This window comes from Lates calcarifer, linkage group LG17, assembly GCF_001640805.2.
Source record: "Lates calcarifer isolate ASB-BC8 linkage group LG17, TLL_Latcal_v3, whole genome shotgun sequence".
In the NCBI taxonomy this organism is placed as follows: Eukaryota; Metazoa; Chordata; class Actinopteri; family Centropomidae; genus Lates; species Lates calcarifer.
In genome coordinates, this window is record NC_066849.1 from 27034552 (window position 1) to 27055928 (window position 21377).

Below are 21377 nucleotides of genomic sequence, written 5' to 3' on the forward strand. Positions count from 1 at the left end.
CTGGATGAAGCTCTCCTCTCCACTCTACCTCCCAGTAACATGGTCCAGTCAGAGCCTCTCTACACACAAGCTGCTGCTGCTGCTGCTTCAACATCTGGATCATCAGGACACAGCTCATCCTCACTTCCAGCTGCAGAGAGAGAGAGACAGAGCAGAGAGGAGGTCAATCAGTGTTTACAGAGACTCGCTTCATCAGCTTCTGGCTGATCTGATTGGCTGACTGTTCTCTGTCTCTCTGTCTTTCTGTCCAATCCTGAAGCCTGTCACCATTCTCCTCTCACAGCTTCACTGAGGAAAGCAGCCACTGAGAAGGTCCCAGCTTTACAGGAAACACTGGATCTTTGCTCTGATACTAACTGTGTTTAGGACAATACTGATGGAAGCAGCATGGACTGACTCCAACTACTGACCTCACAGTCTCCAGTCTACAGTCTGGACTCTGCACAAGATCATACAGCTCCTTCAGGTCTGAATCCTGCAGCTTGTTGTCACTCAGGTCCAGTTCTCTCAGATGGGAGGGGTTGGACTTCAGAGCTGAGACCAGAGAAGAACAGCTGATCTCTGACAAACTGCAGTTCATCAACCTGAATAAAGAATAAAAGATGTGAGTTTAGGAGACAAAGTTCCTGCTTGAAACCATTCAGTGTTTCATCATCTGTTCAGAGCTGAAGAAGGTTTAGAATGAACAAGTTTAGAAACTGGAAACTCCAAACACCTGAACCAACAGGATGCAGGTTAAAAACAGTCAGAGACACAAAGGGAAAAACAGCTCTCATTAATATTAATGACAACATGCTGCTGCTTCAATAAAGAAACAAACAGAAACAGAACTTGTTATTCTGAATATTTCAGTCAGTACAAACATTACAGAGCCTTAGAAAAGTGTTGGAACCATCAGCTACTGATTATAGATTTGTTATTGTCAGACAGATTCAATGTGTTTTTGTTGTTATTTAAAAACTCATGAGGTGAAATTTGAAGAGAAACAGTCACTGGACTAAACCACAGAAGAAGAAAACTGACTTTACCATTAAGATCCTCAGTGTGGATCAGTATAATATGAGCCTGATGTCTGCAGGTTAGAGTCAACACAACTTTCACATCAGATTCATCTCAGCACAGAAATAAAATATGAAGTCTAACCTCAGAGTCTCCAGTCTACAGTCTGGACTCTGCAGAAAACCACACAGCTCCTTCACTCCTGAATCCTGCAGCTTGTTTCCTCTCAGGTCCAGATGTCTCAGATGGGAGGGGTTGGACTTCAGAGCTGAGACCAGAGAAGAACAGCTGATCTCTGACAACCTGCAGCCCCTCAACCTGAATAAAGAATAAAAGATGTAGATCAAATCATTGATAATCAGATCTGTCCTAATCAATGATCTTTGTATAATAATAATAATAATATCTTTCAAATCACCTGAGGAACTTTACAAAACCAGATTGTCAGTTAATGGAGTGAAACATGTCAAACCAACAGTGAGCTCCTTTAAACTTTTCCTCCTTCACACATTTAACAAGTAAATTCAACTGGATGAAAAAATACAACAATTTTCACACTTGTGTTAAAGATCAAAACACACACACACAATTTGATCAAACAGACATTCATCCTGACAGGTCACTGAAATCAACTGAAAAATCTAATGTCCAAATATCAGCTGTGAGGATCTTCTGTCTGTTGTTGTGATAAAAATTGTCTTTGACCAACGACCACTGGACATTTTCTACAGTGTATTTAGAAAACATGAGTCCTCTGACTGGGAGAAATACCAGTGTGTGAGTTGTGAAGGTTTGATTGAAGTGAACAGACATTATTCATGACAACTGACTGAAATGAACTGAACCTGAAGGAATAATTCTCAGTGTGAGATCAGAACAACTGACAATATGGAACAACCACTATTTAACATGTCATTCATTCTAAATGAATGGATTCAAGTTCTGTGTGAAGATAAATGAGGTTCAGTTGTGGATTAAAGATAGAAGATCTCCAACAGTAACAGACAGTGAACTGACCTCAGAGTCTCCAGTCTACAGTCTGGACTCTGCAGAAAACCACACAGCTCCTTCACTCCTGAATCCTGCAGCTTGTTGTAGCTCAGGTCCAGTTCTCTCAGATGGGAGGGGTTGGACTTCAGAGCTGAGACCAGAGAAGAACAGCTGATCTCTGACAACCTGCAGTTCATCATCCTGAATAAAGAATAAAAGATGTAGATCAAACCATTGATAATCAGATCTGTCCTGATCAATGATCAATGAATAATAATAATAGTAACAACAACAATATTAATAATAATATGATTATCATCATTTCTATTAATAATAATAGATCTGTCTGTTGTTGTGATAAAAATTGTCTTTGACCAACGACCACTGGACATTTTCTACAGTGTATTTAGAAAACATTAGTCCTCTGACTGGGAGAAATACCAGTGTGTGAGTTGTGAAGGTTTGATTGAAGTGAACAGACATTATTCATGACAACTGACTGAAATGAACTGAACCTGAAGGAATAATTCTCAGTGTGAGATCAGGACAACTGACTGTGGAACAACCTGTCAGGAACCACCCTCAAAATGATTTTGGTTTCTGGGTTTTTGGTTTGAAGTTGTTTATCTAGTATTTCTAGTGTTTTTTGTTCCTGTTTGAATTTTGCTTCTTTTTTTTTTGCTTTTGCTGGTTTCTGTTTTTTTTTATTTTGGCATCCGTTCCCCTTCTGTTCCTGAAGCATGTACTACAAGCAAGTTCAACATACCCAGGATATCTTTTCGTTATCTGATTTTCTTCAACCTAACAACCACAGTGTCACTCAGCAGTCATACCATGGTGGTTTTCAACTTGTTAAGTCAACCCAGGGTTTCTTGATCCAGCAATGAGCATGTTCATGTTCCAAGATGCAGAGTTGTTAATTATAAGTAACATTATCAGAACCATGAGTAAAGTACTTAATACAATATGGGAAGAAATGCTTAAATCTGCAGGTAAATTTGGTAATAGCAATGTCCCAAACTCATAGGACGAGGTGTAAATAATATGATCACATGACTAGAACAGAAAAGAAATGTTAGAAATAATTTCCAGCTATTCAAATCAGACTGAGAACATAGGGTAAATAAGGACAGAAATTATTATTAAGTTTCTTTATGAGTCTCTAAACTTTATTTATGCCATTTCTTCTGATGATGAATAAAATGTCATGGACATGTGATGCAGATTTTTTAAAGGTAATGTTAGACTGTTTCTGCTGCCAGAGCAGAAAGGAGAGGAGACAAGTAGTTAAATGTCTGAAGAGGTCAAACTGACTGAAATGTTCATAATCATGAAACATATTTAACAGCGTGTGGATCATTCTTTTGCAGCTCCAGAGTCTCCTTTGTTATCCTGTGCTGCAGTGTTTTATTTCTATTTAACATGTCATTCATTCTAAATCAATGCATTCAAGTTCTTTGTGAAGATAAATGAGGTTCAGTTGTGGATTAAAGATAGAAGATCTCCAACAGTAACAGACAGTGAACTGACCCCAGAGTCTCCAGTCTACAGTCTGGACTCTGCAGAAAACCACACAGCTCCTTCACTCCTGAATCCTGCAGGTCATTGTTACTCAGGTCCAGATGTCTCAGATGGGAGGGGTTGGACTTCAGGGCTGAGGCCAGAGAAGAACAGCTGATCTCTGACAACCTGCAGTTCTTCAACCTGAATAAAGAATAAAAGATGTAGATCAAATCATTGATAATCAGATCTGTCCTAATCAATGATCTTTTCTCTAAAATGAGTAGAGTGACTTTGTCCTTCTGTTATTGTGGATCATCATAATGTCAGCCTTCTACAGACATCATCCAAATGTCAGCACAACATTCAGACACCTGTTCATGTCAACACAGATTCATAACATGCTGCTGACCTCAGTCAAGTCTTTAACTAGAGGATCAATATCAGATCAGACACGTTGGACTAAAAGTCTGTTTGTTCTTTGGTTTTTTACACCACCTTCTTCTTCCTGTGTTTTGTAGCTGAGCAGGTTTGTGTCATTAGGTCCAAGTCTGCAAAGCAGCATGGAAAAGTTTCAAAGAGCTCACTGTTGGTTTGAATAAATCATGGCCTTTAACCTCTGACCTCTGCAGTAACATGGTGTTACAGTGAGTGTATGTGTGTGTGTGAGAGTGCAGTCAGTCTACAGGGTCATCAGGTGAGCACCCTCTCAATAACTGCTGTTTCACTGAGTCGGACCAATGACACCCAGAAGGCTCAACAGTGTGTCAGTGTCCCAGATCCAGCCACACTCTCAACACAACCCTCCACCACAGCTTCAATTCAGTCCAGTATCAGCAGCCACCAGTATGCTAACCAGCTACAAGCAGCTAACTCCACGTCAGACTGCTCAGCATGTTGCTACCATCAGCAGGATCCTGCTCAACCCACCAAGCAACAGCCCAGTGATCACCCTCAGCTGCCTCATCTTAGCAAGGAACAAAGCATCCACTCACATTTACACAACTAGCCTGTTAAGATCATTAAGAGGCTAATTAGCATGCTAACAGAGTGCTACGCTAACAAGCAGACTGTCTGAGCCACCATATTTACTCACCTTGGTAATCCTCGAAACAAACCAGCTGAGCCTCTTCATTTTAGCAGCAACAAGTCAAACACTTGTGTTTAAAGCTTGATGAGTTCACACTACAGGTTCTGCTCTTACCTGTCTCTGCCTGTCTCACCTTTCTTCTAACCCACAGCCTGGAAGTGGAACTGGCTGCAGTGTCAGCCATGTTCTTCACTGCCTGCTTTAGACTCAGCTCTCTAACAGCCAGTTCAGGTAACAGGGACTGATCTGCCAACAAAGCCCTACAGCCAACCTCCACTGGACCTTAGGTCTCCAACCACACTCCTCTGCCTCTGCTGCCAGCTCTGTATATCTGAGCTGTTTCCTCTCATAGGACATTTCTACTGCGTCCTCCCATGGTCCTGTCAGCTCCACAACAACCTGCTGTGTTTCTGTCCACAACACAACATCTGCTCTGAGATCAGTGGGAGTGATCTCCTGAGGAACTATGGACTGTTTTCCTGAGTCTACTCTCATGTGTCAGTCCCTCCCTGCCTTCAGCTGTCCTGCATCATGCACTTCCTGAGTTCTTCACCCTCTCAAACAAGTCAAATCCCATCTTGTTTCCTTTTTTTATCCACTGACTTTACCTCTGAGAGCTTCCTGCTGCTGGACACCTCAGCACCTGGTGATGTCTCCAGGTGAAGCTCAGAAACTCAGATTTGATGGTGTCATTCATCATCATCACCTCTGTGACTTTAGCTTGGTGCAGTATTTGTTTGATGAAGACAGATGCAGCTTTTGTCAAGTTCAAATGAGCAGATCTGATTTTCATCAACTTTCTTATTTCAACAAACTTGTACCTTCTCTACTGCTCTAAATCACAAACACTGTGACTGGTCTCAGCTTCTTCTTTTTCTGCTAATTACAACAGAGAGTCTTTTCTCTTCACCAGCTCATTTTTAAATCCTCACACAGAAATCACTAAAATGTACCAACCAATGAAAAACTCAAACTTTAAAGATTTGAACTGAATATAGACAAAAAACAGCTCCAGTCAGTGAACTGACCTCAGAGTCTCCAGTCCACAGTTTGGACTCTCCAGTCCAGAGGACAGTATCTTCACTCCTGAATCCTCCAGGTTGTTCCAGCTCAGGTCCAGTTCTGTCAGATGGGAGGGGTTGGACTTCAGAGCTGAGGCCACGACTTCATAGTGAATCTCTGAGAGTCGACAGTTATCAAGTCTGTGATTAGAGAAAATATAAAATCAGAATAAAATCAGAGAGTTTGAAATGAAAACACACTCAGTGTATATGACAACACAACATGATCAACATCTGCTCTTCACATCTGTGGTTCAGTTCATCTCATCTTATTGTGTTTGACATGAAACAATAACTCTCATCACTCTCTCTCAGACCTGCAGACTTTTAATGGGAATCTTTGTTTTGCAGATGAAGGGAGGGAAAATGACGTCACCTTTATGTTTCCATCATGTGATTTGATCCCAGAGTCAGAATGAAGCCATCTTGTTTAGAAAAACATGTAGATTGTCCACTGTTTTTAAACTGACTCCAGAACATTTCTGATGAGTTCAGCTCAGAGAACAATTCAATAGAATCTCTGTTTGCTGCATGGTTTTCACATCATGTCATCAGAAGAACAGGACATTGACCTTTGGTGTGTATAAGAAGACTGAATTCTCCTCTACAGCAACAAGAGAGAAAACACCTGAGAGTTTCTGTCTCATTTAACATCATATATGGAAAGACTTTCAACTATTACCATTAAACTTCAACAACTTCACTGTTTCAAATGAAAAGTTGAAGAAGCAATAAAGCTCATCTTCACTCTTGGTCTGGTGTGACCAGTAGTTGATGGAGGCTAATGTTAATGTCAGCAAACTTTAAATAGATAATGTTGGTAAATGACATTACTGAGTCACTTCACTCATTTGATGACTTTTCTCTACTTGTTCCATCATGTTTTAGCATTAACCATTAGCCCAGAAGTGTTTGTTGTTACCACAGTGACTGCTGTTTGACCTTTTGGATAGAAAATGTCATCACTTCATCATCTTATCCTGTTAGACATTAGACAATCATTTAATACTGTGTAGATCTGAACAACTAAACTACTAATCTACTGACTGATAATTGTAATGATCATGTCTGGACTCACCGAGCCTTTCTGCAGTTCCTCACAGCTGGGATCAGTCTCCGTCGTCCCTCCTTTGATGTGTTGTACTTGTTCAGGTCCAACTCATCCAGAACCTCCTCTGACATCTGCAGCATGTAGGCCAGAGCTGAGCACTGGATCTCAGAGAGACTCTTCTTTGATCTGTTCTCTGACTTTAGGAACTCTTGGATCTCCTGATGGACTGAGTGGTCGTTCATCTCCATCAGACAGTGGAAGATGTTGATGCTTCTGTCAGGAGAGGTGTTGGACATGTTCATCTTCTTCAGGTTGTTGATGGTCCTCTGGATGATTTCTGGACTGTTCTCTGTCTGACCCAGCAGGCCTCCTAAGAGTCTCTGGTTGGACTCCAGAGAGAGGCCATGAAGGAAGCGAACAAACAGGTCCAGGTGGCCATTTTCACTTTGAAGGGATTTCTCCATGGCTCTCCTCAGGAAGTCATCCAGAGATGGACCACTGTTTCCAAAAATCTTAGAAATCTTCCCAAGAAAAGTTTTTGGTTTTGAGTCTCTGTCTTTCCCCATGAAGTCCTCCAGTACCTGTGTCTTCCTGTTGGTGAAACAGTGGAACATGTAGACTGCAGCCAGAAACTCCTGAACGCTCAGATGAACAAAGCAGTAGACTGTTTTCTGGAAGATCACACTCTCTCTTTTGAAGATCTCTGTACAAACTCCTGAGTACACCAAGGCCTCTGTCACATCAAGACCACACTGCTCCAGGTCTTCTTGGTAGAACATGATGTTTCCTTTCTCAAGTTGTTCAAACGCCAGCCTCCCCAGCTTCAGAAGAACTTCCCTGTCAGCCTCCGTCAGCTCCTGTGGCTTCGTCTCATGTCCCTCATGGTACTTGTTCTTCTTCCTCTTTGTCTGAACCAGCAGGAAGTGTGAGTACAGGTCAGTCATGGTCTTGGGCAGCTCTCCTCTCTGCTCTGTAGTCAACATGTGCTCCAGAACTGTAGCAGCGATCCAGCAGAAGACTGGGATTTGACACATGATGTGGAGGCTCCTGGAGGTCTTGATGTGTGAGATGGTTCTGTTGGACAGCTCTTCATCACTGGATCTCCTTCTGAAGTACTCCTCCTTCTGTGGGTCAGTGAAGCCTCGTACTTCTGTTACCCTGTCAACACATGAAGGAGGGATCTGATTGGCCGCTGCAGGTCTGGAAGTTATCCAGACCAGAGCCGAGGGAAGCAGATTCCCCTGGATGAGGTTTGTCAGCAGCTCGTTGACTGATGACTTCTGTGTGACGTCAGACACAACCTTCCTGTTGTTGAAATCCAGTGAAAGTCTGCTTTCATCCAGGCCGTCAAAGATGAACAGAACTTTACAGACAGCCAGCTTCTCTGCTGTGACCTTCTGTAATGTTGGATGGAAAACATGGAGCAGCGTGAGAAGACTGTACTGCTCATCTCTGATCAGGTTCAGCTCCCTGAACGAAAGCAGAACCAGCAGACTGACATCTTGGTTTTCCAAGCCCTCTGCCCAGTCCAGAGTGAACTTCTGCACTGAGAAGGTTTTTCCAACACCAGCGACGCCGTTGGTCAGAACCACTCTGATGTGTCTCTGTTGGTCAGGTAAGGCTTTAAAGATGTCCTGGCACCTGATTGGAGTGTCATGGAGGGTCTTCTTCTTGGAAGCTGTCTCCAGCTGCCTCACCTCATGTTGGGTATTAACCTCTTCACTCTGTCCCTCTGTGATGTAGAGCTCAGTGTAGATCCTGTTGAGGAGGGTTCTACTTCCTGTTCCATCAGTTCCTTCAGTCACACGTTCACATCTCCTCCTCAGACTGATCTTATGTTCATCTAAAACCTCCTGCAGACCACTATCTGCTGAAAGACAACAAACAATGTCAGACTAAAGAAAGACAATCTGATTCTTTTCATCAGCTCCAGAAAAACAAGCAGAGAAAAGCTTTTTCATGTTGTGCTCTTTAGAATCATCTTAAATGTCAGAGCTGTGTGATAGAACAAATGACTCTGTAGAAAACAACAAGTCCTGTTTTCACAAATGAAGACATCAGCAGACACATGTTCAGTCTTACTTTGTGTAGTAATGGACTGTACTTATATAGCGCTTTCCTAGTCTTTTCGACCACTCAAAGAGCTTCACACTACAGATCACATTCACCCCAGTCACACACACATTCATACAGCACTTCCATACAATAGTGCTTTCTAGCACAGACACACACATTTGCACACATGACTGCTCTACCTCCTGAGCCACAGCCGCCCCATACAGTGCTGGTCTGACTGGCTGTAGAGACTGGATACTTCAGGACGTCCTGACACAGATCACAGCAGGACAGCTGCTCCTCCACAGAAACACCACTCCTCTTCTTCTCTCTGTGAAGACATCAACACATTCATTATGAGATGTTACATCAGTGGAAGACAAACCTCCAGCTCAAAAGATGAACGCAGCTCTACAGTCTTTACATTATCTGTAAGATGAATCAGCAGGCTGTGTGTAGAAATTCACATTCCCTTGTTCCATTTTTATGCATTTGAACAAGAGACAGTTCATTTAAAGATGCATTTTTAAAAACTCAGTGTTGTAATAAAGGTTATTAAACAACATTAGAAAACTGAATCATCTTCAGGTCAGCTTACAGTGGAAACTGTGTCTGATGACTGTTTGTGTCTGAGGGTCCAGGTTCATTACTGAAGTCTGGAGGATTAAAATCTTTGGACCAGTCACTCTTCATAGACAGACAGCTGGATCCTGGAGACTCTGCTCTCCGTCTGTGGAGAAAACACAAACTTTACACATTTTAACTCTTGTAAAGAGCAGATGTATAGTTTAGTTGAGGTAGTCCGTAGCTGTGAGGGATGAACTTTGATTTTTTTAACATGTATAATGACGACAGCTTTGCAGATGGTTCTGGTGATTTATTATCTTGGAATACACATTAATAAGTCCTAAAAATAGGATGTTTCCAACATGTTTTAGAAACAGTTTAGAAAAATGTTTAATATCATGAATCAGATCCAAGATTGGAAGAAAACAAGAGATGGTATTCGTGGCAGTATCAGCCAGATGTCTAGAAAGGAAGTGGAACAAACTAAACAATCTGTCCTCTGCTACTCAACCTGAAATACTGGTTGAAGAAAAAACAATAAATATTTCAGAACAGTTGTTGAGTTCTCTTCAGTGGAGGAAATAAGGCTGTCAGTGCTCATTTAAAGATGCATTTTTAAAAACTCAGTGTTATAATAAAGGTTATTAAACAACATTAGAAAACTGAATCATCTTCAGGTCAGCTTACAGTGGAAACTGTGTCTGATGACTGTTTGTGTCTGAGGGTCCAGGTTCATTACTGAAGAGTGGAGGATTAAAATTTTTGGACCAGTCACTCTTCATAGACAGACAGCTGGATCCTGGAGACTCTGCTCTGTCCTCTTCCTCCAAATCATTCATCTTCTCTGGTTTGAGAGGTAAACCTGTAACACTGGAGACACACACACAGTTTAATAAACCCAGTCACTTCTCCATCTTAGTTATTTGACATTAGTAGAATTAAAACCATGAGTATTTTCTATCCATCATAAAGACAAACTGTGACTGTGGTTTAAACCCAACAACTGCTCAGACTTCACATAAACATCACATGTTCCATATTTATCTGTGAGAGCGAAGAAACCAGGAAAATAAAAAAGGGAACAACATGTGAAGATGTGACTCTGAGACTCTGTGACTTTATACTGGGGGTTTATCTATAATACAGTACGACGGTCTAAACACAAACATTCAGCAGATGAATCAATAATGTGAACAATCATTATTTATAGACCTGATATTATCACTCACCCTGCACACGTCCTGTTTCTTTCTGCTGTGGAGTCAAAATGGCGTCTGGACTGACTTCATACTTTCACTTTCAGTCTGTTTGTTTCGTCCTCTTCTCTTGTTTTCTCGGCTGTGTTCGGTTCAAACCTGTGATTCCGTTATATCCTCTTTCTCCCTCCTGTCTTTCTCGGCGCTGGACTCACAGAAAACCAACTTTTCTCACGATTTTACTTCGTTAAACTTCGACGAGCTTCGACCTCTGCATTAAAATCAGCGCAGTAACGCTCAGCCGCTCCTAACGGAAATAAACGGTTGGAAAAGTCGCTCCCAACGTTCAACAGTCACTCACAGCTCAAACTATGAAGCTTTCAGATGAAGTTTTCTGACGGTCCGCGCGCTGTTAGCTACGAACACGGAGACGACGCCTTCGATTTCCGGTGAAAGTTTATTTTCCGGGTCTGTTGTACAAATACTCCTACAATCCACCAGGTGGTTGTTTGAACGTGACGTAGGATCCAGGTAGAGTCTACGTAGCCTACGCTGTCGTGTGTATTTACGTTAGTGTGCACGTGTCGCTCTGCAGGTTCTGAGCTAAAGAAAAATCTAAAGGTGATTACATTAGATTTTAATTATCCAGGTCATAAATGAGCTCAGATTCATTTGATCAGCAGCTGGAATAAACCCAGAAACACTGCGACTCTAAAGTCATTAACACTGTTATTTTTGAAGTTTCAGTTGCTCAACTTTCCTTCACTTCTATTATACTTTCTTCCATCCAGACATGTCAGTGCTGTGAACTGGTGAAATAAAAGTCATCACACAGGTTCTGCTGAAAGAGTGGAGGAAACAGGAAACATGTAATAAAAGAAGAATAAAACTAGTTTCATCATGCAAACAGTGTAATTTACTCTGTCCAACTTTGTTTCATCGCAAAGCATCATCAAAGTTCTCTGTGGTGTTGTGTCGCCCTCTGCTGGCCACACCACAAACCTATTACAGCCACAGTTGTAGACAGTTAAATCCTGAATGAAGTGATAAACAGCTTCAGTGGTTCAAAGTAGCTGCAGTCAGGCTTTAATGTTAGAAAATAACCTGAAGTTGAAAATGAGTGTTTACAGTCTGTTGGTGAAGACTTCAATCTTTGAAAGAAATATTTTCAGCTGTACATGTTTATCTTTGTGTGTGAACCTGAAGCTGTAAAACTAACATTTTAACAGTGACAGCTGTGATGATCAGTTTTTATATGATATCATTCAGTTCTTCCTCCTTATCTTTTATTGTTTGATCAGAGGTGGACCTGGACCTCATGGACCTGGACCTCGTTCTGTTTCCAGGCGGTGATCAGCTGCTCAGAGGAGATGTAATGTTTATGGTCTTTAAAAGACACTGCACTGCTGACATGTTTTACCCAATAATCTTGTAATATTATATCTAGATTTAAAGTTATTATTTATTAAAACACACTTGTGGAGGCATACTCTGTTTAGTGCAATGGCAAACTGCCTTTATCTATATATTTATTTATTTATACCTGGAGGCAAACCTGTTGTGAATTTACTAATTAAAAGGTTGTTTGTGGGCAGGTATTATTGTAAAAATCACGTAAGAGGTTTGCCGTAGGAAAGTACAGAAATACTCTGCAGGTGCCACAGAAGATAAAAAGCATCACAAAGTACTGATGAGTGCAAAGGTAAGATATGTTTTTAAAGCTATGGCCTGACGGAGGTGCTGTGGTGGGTGTGGTTTTCCGAGTGGAACAGTCTCTTTTACACAGAGCAGTGGGTGCATTTCTAGTCTGATGAGTCACGACAATCACTTGAGTCCAGACATCATGGATAATATTTTCACTGTTAGACTGTCCTGGTCTCTGCATTATCTCCACTAAAATGATGCTTGTCCAGCTTTGTTTCCATTAAGAGCTACACTGGACATCTCATGCTCCAGAGGAGACCGTCAGGATCTGAAACCTGGCCTGATGAGGAAGATGTCTGATGAGTTCAGTAGGTGGGAAATTCTGTGGTTCGTTGTACTGAATCTAGCTACATTGCAAAGGTACTGGCTTTTTTTTACTGAATATTTTAAGATCTACACCAAATACAACGCTAAATATATTCATCACCTGTAGTGGAAACCTTACTGGTTGGGTCATTATTCTGATAAAGGGTTTATATCAGGAAGTAGATGAATCATTTAACTACACAGATCCTTGGTAAACAGATAAGAAAAGAGAGCTAATTCTTTCACTTCAAACAGAAATTGAAGTTTTTGTGTTTCAATGGACTATTTCTATTTCTAATTCAGTCAGTAGCTGCAGCCCACACTTTACCACAGTATCCTGTTCCACCTAGTTCAGCACCCTTTTTCTAATGGTTATGTCTCTTGATGTGCACCACATCCTGTGTGACTTTTTTAATGGTTGCACTATGCATGACTTGGTTTTGAAAACATCCTGTACTAACCTTCACTCAGTAGAACAACCAGGCTGCAACATCAATGCCTTTTGACCAATGTGCAGTTTTGTAAAAACATTATGTCTTGGTCAATAATGGCTTGTTAAGCAATTTTATGTGCTATATATAGTCTTAACTGATGTCTTATGTTTATAAAAGATACTGAGTTTTTCCTGTGCTCCGGCTGTATAAAATGGAGGCCCAGAGGGGAGTTATCAGAAGCCGTATTCTAACCTTATCAAAAGTTGATGCTGCCTTGTTAAACCAGGTAAGGCTCTTGCACACATACACAAGTCTCCATCAGGCTATTTGCGATTCCCCTACAAACTGCAGAACAAACTCTTGCTTGTTTATCTCGCCTGTCTCTGCTCATTCACAGAACACTTGTGGCCTGAAAGAAGTGATACAACCAGGCTGGGTATCACCAGTCAAACTTAGGTTTCTTAAGCAAGCTCTAATTTTATCTTTTAACTGCGTTTGTAGAATAAAGAAACCCATCTGATATCTAGGTCATTAGGAATCAGTCAGCAACCTATAGGTAAAATATCCTTGCCTGGAGGAATCATAACACAATCATGTGGCTGTAATGTAACGTAAAGGCATACAATTAACTTTAGACTGGAAAGTCTACTCGATTACTGTAACACTTTCTACAGTGAGACATGCATTCTTAAGGTCATATTTTCTTAGTTTTTTGTCATTCTTTTAAATGTGTTTCAATCTTAGTGAATAAAAATGAGCCAGCCAACACCTGAGCCTCAACTTTCAATTGAAAAATGGACCACAGAAGACGTCCACCAGTGGCTGATGACAGAGGTCAAAGTTCATCAGAGTTGTGCCGACAGATTCATTGAAGAGGAAGTGTTGGGGGAATATTTAGTCCTCTTCAAAAAGAAAGATATACTAGACTTGGGAATAAAATGTGGTCCTGCTGTCAAAATCACATCTTACCTAGAGAGGCTTAAAGATGGATCACAACACGAGTCACAGTTCCCAGCATACGTGGAAAACTGGACAAAGGAGCAGGTCAACCAGTGGTTACTACAGCATGTCAAAATACGTGGCAAATATGCAGAACAACTCCACGATGAAGATGTGTCTGGAGACTGTCTTGTTTACTTCAGCAAACAGGATTTTCTGGATCTGGATATAAAAAGCGGTCCTGCTGTAAAGATTCTGGCAGAGCTTCATCAGCTGAACAAGAAGCCAGAGCCAACGCTGCATCCCACCCTTCACACCACCACAGACCAAAAAGAACCAAAACCCATTCAACCTGAACTGAGTCTGAATCAAGCCAAAGAAACCAAACAACAAGAATCTAATGATAAAACTGACTCACAAACAGATGAAATGGAAACGCAGCCATTTGAGAAAGCTTCAGAGAGGAAGATCATTCAGCAGCCAATCAAGGAAATCAAGAGAAAAGAAACTGTTGTGGTAAAATGTCTATGTTGTTTTGTTCATTATGGACCATGCATTACTATGTTCCAGCCTGTTAACCAAACCTTCTGATGTAGAAAAATTATAAATGCAAGATCAGAATTTTTCCAAACATCAATGAGTGAACTGTAAAGTTTACTATAAATAATTACTTCTCTTTCTTCCTGCAGACCACAGCCCTACTGAACACATCCAAGATCAGTGTGGAGATCCAGAAAACTCTGGACAACCTTATAAAAGGAGACCTGAAAATGTTTCATTTCTACTTACATGAGCACACAAAATCTGGGCATAAACCTATTCCTCGGGGTAGGCTGGAGGGCAAGGACACCATGGATACAGCAAAAGTAATGACTAGTCACTATGGAAATGAGGGGGCTTTATGGGTAACAATAGACATTCTAAAGGAAATCAACCAGTGTGAACTTGCCTGTCAGCTGGAAAAGAACATGGGTAAGAAAACCAGTATAAACATGCTTCCAAATAGTTGGGTTAGGGTTGAAGGTTAGGGTCTCTAGCACCCAATGGCCTTGAAGCTGAGAACCAGGCAGGGAATTCAGTGTTGACAGTATTGATGGATGGACACATTGTTAATTTTATTTAGCTTTTTTTTCAATGAGAAATTGTAAGATGTGTGTGTTTGTTTCCCTAATAATGTACATATTTTATTGCTCTTACAGGTCAACTGCAGCAGCGGTGTCGTCCAAAAGCAGTTTTGAAGAAAGAAGCAAACCAGGGTGACAAACTAAAGAATTTGTTAACTTGTGGTGGAAACTCACTTGACAGCTATGACAGATTTGTTGTTGTTATAAACAAGAGTAGTCCAGAACAAGTGCAGTATCTCCAGTTTTTGAGTAAGATGAAACTGTTCTGTGTGTTAGACTTTGACCCAAACTCTGCTGCTCCAGGTGGACTGTGTCATTCCTACAGAGAGTCAAGGGTTGCCAATCTCCATACTCCATCTCAGTATCAAGGACAGATTGACTCAGTGATAAAGAACCTTAACCTTTATAAACAGACCAGCTGGGTTTTCTGTAATGGCAGACATGACCTTGACAATGACTCAAACAAGGAGTTAGATTACCAGAACTGGCTGAGGAAATCTTGCAGAGATGTAGAGCAGTTGGTTTCATTCACTTGCAACCCTGAAGTTCTTCTCCATGGCAAGAGTCTCATTGTATTCCTTCTACTCTCACCTGTGGACACTGAGAAAGATCCAATGTTTGACATCTACAAGTCTTTCTTGAAACACACAGAAGAGGAAAGCATTATCAACATATGTGAATCTCAGAGCACATATGAGAAGTGGAGGGAGCTGATACAAGAAAAGTGTGACTTTGACATCGACCATCTATCCATTAATGAGCTGACCCTCAGCGAGGTCAATGGAACTATTATGGCACTGGGGCCATTAAATCAGTCGTCTGGAAGACTGCTTCCCTCCTCTGGTTCCAGTGTTGTTGTCCTGAAACAGAAGGATGAAGATTTTATGACAGCTCTTGACATTTTGTGTCTGAATCAATGTGAAAACACCTATGATGAAAATAGTCCGGAGTTTCAAGACTACCGAATCAGAGTTGAAGAGGAATTCTACAGAGGAGGCAAAGTCAAATGGTGGAACTTCTACTTCTGTGACAAGGACAAAGAGAAGCCATTTATCAAAAGAGACAAGTATGAAAATGTTAAGAAGATGATCAGATCTCAGTTGAGAGATTCAAAAAACATGTGTGTTCTGCTAAATCTCTTCCACCATCCAGGATGCGGTGGAACCACCTTAGCAATGCATGTGATGTGGGATCTCCGTCAGGAGTTCAGATGTGCTGTGCTGAAAGACAATGCACTGCCAAAAGCAGAAGTTGCCATTCAAGTCAGAAGGCTCACGAAACTTGAAAGTGAGAAACCATGTCCAGTTTTGCTGTTAGTTGATGATTCAAAAGAAACTGAGAATCCTCATGATCTTGTTAACTGCATACGTAAAGCTGCTGTAGAGGATAGCTTGAACGTAAATGTGGATGATGCACCAAATTGCAAAGTCATCATCCTTAACTGTGTTCGTTCTCACAGCCCAAAAGAACAGTACAGACAGCACAATCCAGGACTGTGTCAATACATCACTGCTTCACTGACTCAAGACGAACAGAAGGAGTTTGAAAAGAAACTTAAAGAGCTCAAAGAAACTCATGACAAACCTGAGAACTTTTATAGTTTCATGATCATGAAGAGCAATTTTGACAAAAAATACATTGATGATCTTGCTCGTAACACACTGGAGAACTTTGATTTCAGCACAAAGGAGGCCCAACTGTTTGCTTTTCTGGCCTTACTTAATACATATGTGGCAGAGTCTGAAATCTCTCTCTCTCTCTGTGAGGATTTCTTTGGGATGAAAATGATTCGCTGGCAAGAAGACAGTGTATTGGAAAGAATGAGGCCATATTCAAACCTTCTCATCATAGATACAGTTGAGGAATGGGGAGGATACAAAGGAATCAGAATCCTTCATTGCTCCATAGCATCTGCCTGTCTGGAAGAGTTGGAGAGGAGCTGCAATTTGAAAGTAAGTGATATTGCTATGGCAATTCTTCACTGCGATCTGTTCTTCAGTGTTGGAGTCGTCAAACACAGATTCATGCTCTCAATTCAACGAATGTTGATTGAAAGGCAGCGCAAAAAAGATGGAGATGAAAGAGAACCATTTTCTCCTCTTATAGACAAAATCCACAGCCAAGAAGGGAGACAAGCTGTCCAAGAAATCTTTGTGAAAGCATCGTCCAGATTTGTGTCAAGTGCATCTATTCCTCAGGCACTGGCAAGATACTTGTACATCAATGAGCGTGACTTCCCAGAGGCTCTAATATGGGCTGAAAAGGCCAAGAACATTAAAGAAAACCCATACACATTTGACACAATTGGGCAACTCCACAAAAGCAATTTAAAATCTAACATCCACAGAGAAAAACAGGAGACATCACTCAATCCAGAAGACTTAAACACAAACATTAAAATAGCAGGTAATGCTATCAGAGCATTTAAAAGGGCTCAAGACCTGGCAAATACAGAGGATGAACCTGAGGAGAAAGCAGCAGATGATGAGTCTGAGGACTACCCCAGAAAGTCATATAATGTTTATGGCTATGTAGGTGTGCTGGAAATTGCTTTCTTGGTCTTTGAGATATTGAGCAGACTTCCTTTCTTTGAGGAAAGTGATCCAATGAAGAAGAAGTACTTGCAGAGTTTTCTGCAAAAAGTAATTCCCATCACCAACGTGTATAAAAAGGACAATGAGATCAACAACAGATACATGGAGATCATCAAAGAACATGAGCAGTTCCTCCAAAGTTTGAAAGCTGAAGTAAAAGAAACTTTTGAACTTCTTGACTGTTACTTCATGTACATAAAAGGGAACAATTCAGAATTTGATTCAAAGAATCGTTGGAACGTCTGTAGTCATTTTAAAAAGTATGTAACTCTTTTTTGCACAGCACGAGAGGAAATAAAAAAAGAACGACAAAACAATCCTAATCTCAACTGGAAAATAGACATTGAAGAACGACGACTGTTTCTTGAAGAAAGACAAGCAGACACATTTGCTGGAATTCTTCAGCATTTGGACAAACCTGCTGAAGAAATTGAGAAGATCACAGAATGCTATGCATTCTTGCAACAACAACAACAATTTATCAACAAAAAACAAAAGACAAAGGAAACAATCAATTACATTTTGTCAAACATAGTTCTTTATGTTTTGAAACCAAAATCTAAACATGTGAAGAGTTACAGCTCCCTCTCTGCTCTACTTTTGAAAACTCTACAAGATGTCGGACTTGGGTATCCCTTCCCAGACCCATATTACCTGGCTCTGCTCTTACTCTGGCCAAGTCCTACTCAGGAAAACACAGAAATTGGGACATATGTGAAAGCAATTCGAAACTCATATCGCAAACGCCTGACCTTATTGTTTCGAAACAGGAGCACTGTTGCCCACCTCTACCTGGGGAAAGAAGAGGGACTCAAGAGGCTTGTTTCTAAACCCCAACTAGATGAGAATTTTAAAGACATGCGCCGCGATGCCTTGGCACAACTTTGGCGGAATGGAGACATATTTAAAGACAAAGCCATTATCAACCGTCTTCATCGAGTTTGTGGAACCATTGAGCAAGGAGAGGTGTTTGCCAATTACGGTAAACTGAAAATCCCAGTGCGTCCAGCTCTTATTGCTGGTATAAGGAGTGGTTTCAGCACTGAAAAGGTTTCCTTCTATCTTGGTTTTGCTATCGATGGACCCCTTGCTTATGATATTCAGTATGAAAACTAGGACAGTTATGTAACGTAAAGCATATAATGAACAATGTGAGAGTGGCAGCCAGTGACTCACTGTGAAGGAATGTCAAACACACCTGATAAAACCAAGGAGTGAGGAGAACCATTGATGTAGCACTCAGTGTTTTATTTTTTTTATTTTTTGTAACTGTAATAAATAACTTGTATTTTTATGTTATTGTTTATCAGGGACAATGCACAACTGCATTTATTATGCCACATGTAGCTAAAACATGAGCAAATGAAAAGCAAGACATCTTTTTTTCATTTTCTGAGGAGGTTTTTGTTGTTTTGCTTTTATTGCTCTGTGTTGCAGATGTGGCATTAACAGCAGGGAAACTGAAATGTAATAATATAATAATAATAAATAATAGTTAGCAGTTAAAAAAAATGCTAAAAATTGGGGCTCACATTTGTACTTTGACTGTAAAATATTACTTGGTTATTTTTATTTTATTTCATTGTTTATTCAACAATTACATTTATTATGCCAGATAGCTAAAACATGAGCAAATGAAAAGGAAGACACAGTGCAGAGTTAAATACCAATCTTATACAACTATCTAAATATGCATATGTTTTTATATTATTTTGTCATTTAATTTTTTCTGATACGTTTCTTATTCACATTCTGAAGAAGTTTTTATTGTTATGTTTCAGAGCTACTACCAGGGACAATGAAATTCTCACTAAGACGTCTTCTATTAATTTATCTGCAAGATGAACTAGTGTAATAGTTAAAAGTGAAAATAAACTGAATGCTAAACACATTATTATTGAGCCAGATCCAGCTAAAAGGTGATTTTCATCTGTAGTCCGTGGGAGGAGAGTAATGTGCAGGGTTGACAAAGTAAAGGATAACTGTCACTCGTGGTGGATTAAACCATTCAGATTACAATTACTGAATAAAGAAGAGTAAATGTGACCAAAATGGGATGAGTAACTTTCAGTCTAATGTGAGACACGTTAGTGATTGATGTCTGTATGTGTATATTTGAAAGTTCTTCTTCATCGTTAGTTATTTTTTGATATATTTGGTAGACTGTTCCTGTTCTGCTGTAAATGTGGTACGTGTAGACATCAGTTAAAATGAACATTTTATTTTTATTTGTTAATACACATCATAACTGTGGGCACACTGATATTTGAAAAGTCAACTGCTACAAGTGTAAATATGATGGTGGTAACAGTGAAGCAAAAACTAATGCTCTTTATTATTGACAACCAGACTGTTTGAGCTAACCTTTGCTAAAGCAAACTATTCAGTTAGCTTATAGCTGCTATGTCAGCAAAATGGAAATGTTGAGAAACCCTCTGTGTATAACGACCACTAATTTATCGCTCAGTGCTTGTGTATACTTGACTTTAAAACATTTAAATAATGATGAGGTGACAAAGATTCAATTTTCAGTTCTTTTATAATTAATGTGTTTGATTATAGTGGATGATTCCTTTCCAGAAAAATTTAATTTCAGAGATTAAAGCGTAAATGTTTTGTAAGCTCAACTTGCACATATAAAACGTATATTTTGTTTATTGTATTTCCTGTTTTTAATGGTATTTCATGATTGTAACCTTAACTTGGTACAACAACAAAAAAAACTAAAAATGTTATGATGTTTTTTTGTGATAAATTGAACCAGCTCACAGACATTGATTTATCATTGGTTTATCAGATACTCACTCACCATTTTGGCTATTTCACTTTCTTTCATTTGGTTTTAGGAATCCAACTTTATTGTGTTGTTTTCTTCCAGTCTCTCAGCATCCACTTAAAGTGACCTGCAATTTAAAAGTGAAGGAACATTACATTAAGTTATATTCACAGACATTAAAAATATTAGGGTGTATTTGAAGTATAGTGGTTCTGGAGTGCCTCTTTTACTGAATATCACAACAAAAGCACAGTATTAAGTTCTCATGTAGGTTTCAGTTTAGTTTAACATGAAAGATCAAAAACATAAAAAATCAAAGTTATCAACTTTCAAAACAGTTCTGTCATGTGAGCATATTAGCACCAAATAGGTAGCATAAAAGGGTAATGACCTAACATTAGAATGGCCTCAAAGTTGTTTAATCACACAACAAACAGTCTCACAAAACGCACATAATGAATAATGTTAAACTGCACACGTAGAACATGCTTAGGAAGCTTGATATCTGCTGTTATAATCGTATTACAGTAGAAATGTTCTGCTAAATTACATTTACTCAGAAAACTAACAGTAAAGCTTTGTACTATTGCAATCTAACTAACTAAAATCTGGCTGGTTAAAGGAGTTATCTGTAAGTTTGCTGCATAGCCACTGTTAGCATGAGCAGGTGTTTACTTACCAGTCTAGAGGAGACGTTTCATTTGGGTAAAAACCTGCTGGTGATAATATGACACAGTGTTAAATGTTAAAACAACAAGCCCTGGATCAAAAGTGACATCGAGGGCCTTCTGAATCAGAAGAAGAAGGCCTTTAAAGATGGTGATCAGAGTGCAGAGGGAGCTCAGGGTCCAACTCAGAGAGGTGAAGGAGGCTGGAGCAGAAGTTGCAGAATAACAGCAGGAACATTTGTCACAAGCTTTTATCAGTGATCCACTAATGAAGGTCGTGCTTTTTATTAAAAGACACGATTTTTGTTGCCGTGCTTCGTGTC

General features: G+C 40.0%; 2 protein-coding genes across 53 annotated transcripts in view; one reads left to right on the top strand and one right to left on the bottom strand.

The window, feature by feature from the left end:
* Window positions 1-10990, bottom strand: part of LOC108883302 (uncharacterized) — a 49114-nt gene extending 38124 nt beyond the window's left edge. For 13 of the 50 annotated variants that reach the window (XM_051077017.1, XM_051077028.1, XM_051077021.1 and 10 more), the window contains exons 1-10: window positions 10543-10986; window positions 10001-10183; window positions 9345-9476; window positions 8947-9077; window positions 6719-8561; window positions 5608-5781; window positions 3520-3693; window positions 2017-2190; window positions 1144-1317; window positions 411-584 (exon numbers count right to left, since the gene is read on the bottom strand). In XM_051077017.1, coding sequence (XP_050932974.1) covers window positions 411-584; window positions 1144-1317; window positions 2017-2190; window positions 3520-3693; window positions 5608-5781; window positions 6719-8561; window positions 8947-9077; window positions 9345-9476; window positions 10001-10152 — 3128 coding nt within the window. In that variant the 5' untranslated portion in view covers window positions 10153-10183; window positions 10543-10986. Of the gene's footprint in view, window positions 1-410; window positions 585-1143; window positions 1318-2016; window positions 2191-3519; window positions 3694-5607; window positions 5782-6718; window positions 8562-8946; window positions 9078-9344; window positions 9477-10000; window positions 10184-10542 lie in introns of all 50 variants that reach the window. The other 37 variants (XM_051077003.1, XM_051077002.1, XM_051077012.1 and 34 more) reach the window with 14 other exon arrangements.
* Window positions 10991-11824: 834 nt separating this feature from the next.
* Window positions 11825-20507, top strand: LOC108883317 (sterile alpha motif domain-containing protein 9). 3 transcript variants are annotated; one of them, XM_018676287.2, is made up of 5 exons: window positions 11825-12573; window positions 13131-13239; window positions 13698-14408; window positions 14582-14864; window positions 15092-20507. In XM_018676287.2, exons 3-5 carry the CDS (start codon window positions 13707-13709, stop codon window positions 18724-18726), a joined length of 4620 nt encoding a protein of 1539 aa, XP_018531803.1. In that variant the 5' UTR covers window positions 11825-12573; window positions 13131-13239; window positions 13698-13706; the 3' UTR covers window positions 18727-20507. The 3 variants fall into 3 exon arrangements, with proteins under 3 accessions (XP_018531803.1, XP_018531812.1, XP_018531820.1); XM_018676296.2 differs by having other exon boundaries at window positions 11825-12525; XM_018676304.2 differs by having other exon boundaries at window positions 11825-12521.
* The last annotated feature ends 870 nt before the right edge of the window (window positions 20508-21377 follow it).